Source organism: Phaethon lepturus, unplaced genomic scaffold, assembly GCF_000687285.1.
Source record: "Phaethon lepturus isolate BGI_N335 unplaced genomic scaffold, ASM68728v1 scaffold10105, whole genome shotgun sequence".
In the NCBI taxonomy this organism is placed as follows: Eukaryota; Metazoa; Chordata; class Aves; order Phaethontiformes; family Phaethontidae; genus Phaethon; species Phaethon lepturus.
In genome coordinates, this window is record NW_010539853.1 from 1 (window position 1) to 6654 (window position 6654).

A 6654-nucleotide genomic window follows, 5' to 3' on the forward strand; every position below is an offset into this window, starting at 1 on the left:
CACCCTTGGTGTCCTGCCCTCCGCACGCTCGCCCGGCGATTTCTGAAACCCTTCCGTCGTTCCCTACAGCCGCCCTTTGCAGGGACGGCGCGCGCTCCACGGGCACCCTTGGGCGACGGCCGTACCGGTGCCGGGCCGCTCCGGATGCAGAGCCGAGCTTAGGAGCTGGTGCTCCGTCAGGAACACCTTGCTATTGCCATTTTGCTGCCGCAAGAGCGTGGCTGACCACGTATTAAGCCGTCTTAAGCCTGAATGACCCGGTGGGTTAAGCCTGGCTTGTCTTCTGGAAGGTTGTCTTGCGAGCCCGGCCGTGCCCCAAAACTAGTTTGCTGCCGGGAGTGTGCGTCCCGCCTCTGGCAAGAGCATCCTTTCTGCCACGCAGACCCCTTCTAGCTGCCTCCGAGGAAGTAGGTTAAAAAATTCTTCTCTTGAATTTGGACGTCCACACCGGAGGCGTTTCCTTGCAGCGGCGAGTTGGGCGCTTCCATCTGGTGTTTCAACGAACGACTTCTTCACCGCTTTAGTTATTGGGTTTTGAATGTTTACTTACTCTTGCGTTGCTTCCTATATCTCTGCCGGAATTATTATCCAGCTGATTCAAGCTCTTTCTGTAAACAGCTTTCTAAGCAGTTACTCATTTCCAGCGCCTGCCCTACCTCTGCCCCAGATAAACCGGTGCCGGCGACGCCGGTCTGACTCCTCTAAACACCTCACTGGCTTTTCAGTGTCTTTCTCCCGCATTTAAGTGCGTTTCATTCTCCAAGTAATGCGGTAAAGTAAGTTGTTGGGAGCTACTTTGCTTTCTCTTTTGGGACAGTTGACTTACAATATAGTAAAAGACGAATAATTGAGATTATTCCCCGCTGCGCGTCGCTTTGCACGAATGAAATTAGGTGTCTGTAACCAGGGTGGATGGTCTCATCCTGGATCCTAAAACCCTTTGCAAGAGATACGAAGTGTTGAGCGCTTCTACCAATGTTTCTCCAAGTTCTCCGCTGACGGCGCGATGGGACAGTATTCGTGTCGCTGCTCGTGCCCTGCAGTAACCTCCTTCCAGCCCCTTTTATTTTGGGCAACTTTTCTCCGTGCCAGCTAACTATGAGCTATAAACTGCTTTTATTTTAAAAACCTGGATTAATCACAGAGCTTAAATAAATGAGACGCTTGGCGAAGCCAGCATCCTTGGACAAGAGCAGACAAACCAACACCAGCTCCCTGCTTCCAGCTTGCTGGACATGTTTGGGGGGGGGGTAATTTTAATTTTTAATTTTTGAACAGAAAATTTAAATAACCCAGAAGGATTCCGGAGGCTCATCTCACCGATCATGTCTCCGGTTTGTCACGGGAACGCCAGCAGCATCCGTACAGAGCTGAAGACAGAGGGTTCATTATCCCTCTGCGTACGGTGGATGCATGATTTTGGGATGCCCAGGGACGCTCAGCAGCCTCTCGGAAAACTACACCCGGTATCTTAGGAATTTGGTGCGCCGGGATGCGGGCTGGAGGTCGGCGGAGATCGGTGCCCTTTGGTCGTCGTACTCCTGGGCACCAGCTGTGCTGGGTTTCTCTTGGCTCGGTGCTTTAGGTCCCCGGGGAGGAGAAAGCAAATGGCTGAGCAGAGGTGGGAGGAAGAAATGGTCCTTTTTCTGCTGCAGTCGGCAGGAGGGACCTCGCGGCGCTGCAAAAACGATCCCGATCGTTCGAGCGAAAAAAACAAACAAACAAACAAAACACCCTCAAAAAAACAACACCACAAAAAAAAAAACAAACCCCGCGCAACTTTTGGAAAGACGCAATAAGTGACTCGAGAATAAAAACCAGCTGTGCAGAGAAGACTGTCCAGGGAAGGAAAATCAGGACCTTCCGCTGGGGTAGAGGAAGCTGCTCACCCGCCTCAGACCCCAAAGCCCCTCTTTTTGGATGGTTTGAGTGCTGGTACTGGTGGGGAGCACCCATCTCCTGACCCTGGGTGATCGTAGGGGTGAGGGAGGGGATGGGACCCCCTCTTCAGGGCTCCAGCCGCTGCCCGGAGCCCGTACAAGAGCAAAGGGGGTTTGCTCAGCAGGAGGAGGTAAAACACGCGCCGTTCGGGAGCAGCGCTTGGTCCTGGGCCGGGAAGCTCAAGCAAGCAGCTGAGCCAGGTTTACAGACACAATAAAACCACTGGAAAAACTCCAGAACCGGTGCAAAGTCGTCGTCTTCTGGATTGGGATATATATTCATAGGCTGGGGAGAAAGTCATTGCTTGAAAACGCAAACTCGCTTTTTGGGATGGGAATAACGACGCTGATTATTGTTAGTGCTAATAAATGCTTGTATTTTACAGATGCTCCGTAAATGTTAACGCTAATAAAAGAGCACGTGCTGCTTTTGTTAGACGGCTGTTGGTGCGCGCTAGGCTGGTTGTGTTGAGACCTTGGCCGAAGAAGGAAGCTGCGAAGGCGGAGGGCGATGCCGGTGACGCCAAGGGCGATGCTGGTGATGCCAAGGGCGATGCCGGTGACACCCAGCTTTCCTGCCGGGCTTGCTTTCTTCGCTGCACTAAGAAAGTCTCAGGGTAAAAAGCAAGCTGATCAGCCAGACCTCTTTGTGCAAGCACTAGACTTTGAAAGGAGAACTGAAAGACGAAAATAATCAGAGCTTTAACCTCCGGAGGCAGCGCGCTGCGCCGCCGCCGTTTCGCTTCTCCTTTGCAAATGCTTGCAAGGGTGACAAAAATCAGAAAGAATATACGGGGGGGGTCACGCGGAGTGCGTTACGTGTCCGCCTGTCCCGGCACCCACCTCCAGCTGGCTCGGTCTCCTTGGTTTTTTAGACCTTGCGTCCACGTCTCGCTTTACAGGCGTCTTATCAGGGATTATCTCCGCTGGGTTTTACGGCACATGGGATTTTTAGGATGTGTTTTCATAAACCAGTGATGTTTTGTTTCCGCCCGCAACAGGCGATCAGGATCATTCGGGCTGTCCTGGAGAAGTACGGGACCTACGAGAGCTTCGAAGTCGCCACGGGCGGGAGGCTGCTGAGCAAGTGCCAGATCTGGTCCGTGATCCGAAAGTACATGCAGAAGGAAGGCTGCGTGGGAGAGGTAATCTGCGTCCCTGCTTTCTCGCTTGTAAAATCCAGCTGCAAAATATTTATTTTCTGGTAACGAGGGCTCGGATTGAGACGTGTTTTGGGTACAAAGGAAGAAACTTTTCTACTCTGAGCCGTGGTGTTTTTTCATCTCCGGCTTGGCTGCGTTTGCCGTACCCCGGCGTTAGGACGCGAGCGCTGGTTCCCCACCAGTTATATTCGATTTTTTTTTTTTCCAGTGTGTATCTCTCTTTTAAGCTTAAGAGAAAGGAGCCTGGCCGCGTGGAGCCTTTTGCTGCGTGCATGAGGCATCAATTACAGTCGGGAAGAGTCATCTCCTGCTGTCAGCGGTGGTATGGCAGACATCTCCCACAGCTGCCTTCGCTCGCATGTCCGCTTGCAAAGCCGGGGGAGGAGATTTCCTGCGGGATGCGCTGGGTTACGGCGCTTTAAAACCCCAAGCTCAGGTTTTAAGGGTGGGAGATAGAGATACGACGGTAGCCGTGCGGGATGGAGCCGGGGGGCGGACATTCGGCATCTCTTCATCTGGTTTTTTCCGTACCCCCAGCAGCACCCAGCATGGCATGTCCTGTGGCTTCAGTTAAGGGGCTTCTTTTGGGTTGGGTTTTTTTTCCCCCCTTCCTGCCAGCAAGGTGTGGGCAAAACACTTCCACCAACCTGGGTTCAAGCAGTGAGAAGGATTTCTGGACCTGGTTTTGACTTTTTTGGCTCCCGGGGGTGCAAAAAAAGCCGGCCGCTGGCCGCAGGAGCGAGCGGTTCCCCGAGGTCCCACACACCCCAAAACCCCCTGGTTTGCCCTGATCCCTCCCGGGAGTGTCCCTGGGATTTGGCACCTCGGCCCTCTTAAGACTTTGCTTAGGATGGAAAGGATCTCTGCAAATCTCTTCCTGTAATTCAGCTGCCTTTCAGTACCAGTCCCAATACCCAGCCCAGCAGCTGGCCAGTCTTACTCACAGACCTACACTTGCTAGTTGTGGTCTACCTCTTGATTTTATTGATTAAATTCAGCTATTTTGCTCTTCTCTGTTACTCTAAGCCCGAATTGAGCTCTGGCTGGGCAGAAAAAGACATCTTTTTCCTTACATACCGGTGTGCAACTGGCTTCCTTCCAGCCCCGTGTGATTTTCCCTTTACTCAAGGGAACGTGGAGTTCAGTAATTACGTTTGCGCGTCGGCGTGCGAGATACGTGGCTCTTTTACCCAAAACTTTTGATAAGTGCTTTTATAAACCCTTAAAGCATTGGTTTGTTCATTCCCACCCGTTAACAAATTTTGCCGAATTTCTCTGGGGCAGGGAAGAGGGAAGGGTTTCATCTGCTCTTGATATAGCGATGTTGGCAAACTTTGCTCCCCATACAGAACAAAAACTTGCCGAAACTTCTGCGTTGCCGAGAATGTAACACCCAGTTGGGGAGCTGGGCGGTTTCAGATGCGTATCTCCCTCCCTGCGCCTGCAGCTGTGATTCCTGACGTTCACCGTCCGCTCTGCCGTGCCGTTTGCTTCGCGGTTACATATTAATCGTGATGGCTTTCTTAAAAACAAAAAAGAAAAAGAAGAAACTCCGGTGTGGGGGGTTGCGTTAGCTGAGGGACCGACCCGCCGATGCGTCAGCTGCCTGTGCTGCCTGCAGGCAGTCCTGGCAGGCAGCGCGGGCCAGGCTGGTGGCAGTCGCTGCAGGCAGCTGCCTTTTGTCCCCAGCGCCGACCGGCAAAGGCAGGATCCCACTTTCCGGCACCGCGGGCAGCACGCTAGTGGGTGAGTATTTGAGCTATAATTAACTTTGCATCTTCAAGAGCTGCTTTGCTGGGGTCTGAGCTGCAGATCCTGAAGCTCTTCTGCTTTTCTTCTGGCTCAGGGCTGAGGGTGACGCTGCCGGAGCTCACAGGTCTCCATACAGATTTCGGCGAGCTCCCAGCTTGCAGCAGAGAAACCCCTCTGGCCCCGTTGGTAAGTGCTGCGTGGTAATCCCTGGGGTTGTGAAATGTTGTTAGACTAAATAGCGCTAGCTAGCATCTCCTGGGATCCCATCCGTGGTGCCTCTCCACCCTGGAGATGCTCAGTGCCGGCGCCTTCTTGGCGTGCGAGGTCCTGAGCAGATGGACGGGCTGCTGGCCGTGCCAGGGAGCTGGGGAGAGGCAGGAGCCCGTGCCCCGGTGCCGCAGGAGCCGTCAGCAGTCTTCCCTCCTGGGGATGCCCTCTTCCTCCACCGTCGCATCCACAGAAGCGGAGCAGAAGCTTCGTGGACCGCAAGGATGCGCTGGGGCTCCCGCGCTCTCACAACCTGGAGAGCTGGTGTTGCTGCTCCGGGAACGGGCTGCAACTTCAGCCGAAAGTCCTCCGTTCTAACGGCATCTGCAAAGCTGGAGGCTCCCAAAATAAGGCAAGTGGTGCCGCTGAGCGGGCGGATGGGCTGCTGCAGCCGGAGCAGGGCTGCGGGCAGCGTAACGGGAGCGTGCAAAGCTGCGGTCTCCGGCGATGCCGAGAGTCCCTTCCCATCGCTGCCGGCCGGCTGGCTCGGCACAAGGCGGTTCTTGGCCCCTCCGTTTAATACGACAAAACAAGGCTCTATTATCCCACGTTATCAAATAAGGGGAAAAAACCAAAATAACCCAAGCCAATGCCTCTAGAAAGGCATCAGACTGACATCTGAAGAGTGACATCGCGGGGTTTTGCCCATCGTCTTCTCACCGTGGTGGCCCCTGGATGCGTCCGTATCTTCGGCTCTCGCGGGCAGACTGTGACCTGCAGCTGTACCCGTCTCCAGGCAGTGTCTAATCCTGTTTCCCAGCCCATTCCAGTCCATTTCTGTCCTTCCTTCCCCTGCCCAGCTCTGTCCCAGGATTTCTCCATCCTTAGGACAGGGATGGGGAATTTCTGTCCGGGCTGTGGCAGCCCCGTGTCTTCCCAAGTCGGGGGATGTTTCTGCCTGCAAAACCGCTGCCGTTAATTTGCCTACCTGATCACGAACCCTTGCAAATATCCCACGGCGGGTTGCACCATTTGCTGATGCTTCTTTGTCCTGAATCTGCTGCCTGATCGCTTCGCTTGATGCCGTCGAGCTCTTGTACAGGGAAAAAAACAGTTTCTACTCCATATAATTGAGTCTTGCTGTTTCTGCGTTGTCTTTACCTTTTCTTCACCACGAGAGCGGGGGAAAAAATCAACAGTGTTCCCTCTGACTTGGATCCTTCCTCCAAAGGCTGTGGGATGTTCGTGCTTGGAGGTTTTTTTTCCTTCCCAAAAACACAGACCAGTTACTTCAGCTGCACCCTCCCCTCTGTGCTCAGCTTTCCATCGGCGTCCCAGCTTACTGCAAACTGAATTTTTCTGTGCCCTTGGGTCTTTCTCCAAACGCGGTATCCCAGAGAATGCTTCGGTCTTCATTTCAGCTCTTGCTGCCTTGCCTAAAAAGGGCTCGTGCCAGACCCGATTTCAGTGCTGAGCATCACATCCTCGAGGATGCCGAGTATCAAATCCCCAGCATCCTCGGCCACCTCTTATTTTCCAGCTGTTTGCTGCCTTTCTCTTTGCTCACCCTGTGCGTAGTGATACCAGATAGG

At 53.6% G+C, this 6654-nt stretch overlaps 1 protein-coding gene across 1 annotated transcript in view; it reads left to right on the forward strand.

The window, feature by feature from the left end:
• Positions 1–2377: 2377 nt before the first annotated feature.
• LOC104620898 (uncharacterized protein KIAA0895-like) overlaps positions 2378–6654 on the forward strand; it is a gene marked incomplete at its 5' end in the record, with an annotated part of 9681 nt that continues 5404 nt past the window's right edge. Inside the window, 2 exons of the mRNA XM_010287248.1 lie at positions 2378–2495; positions 2942–3085. Coding sequence (XP_010285550.1) covers positions 2378–2495; positions 2942–3085 — 262 coding nt within the window. The remainder of the gene's footprint in view (positions 2496–2941; positions 3086–6654) is intronic.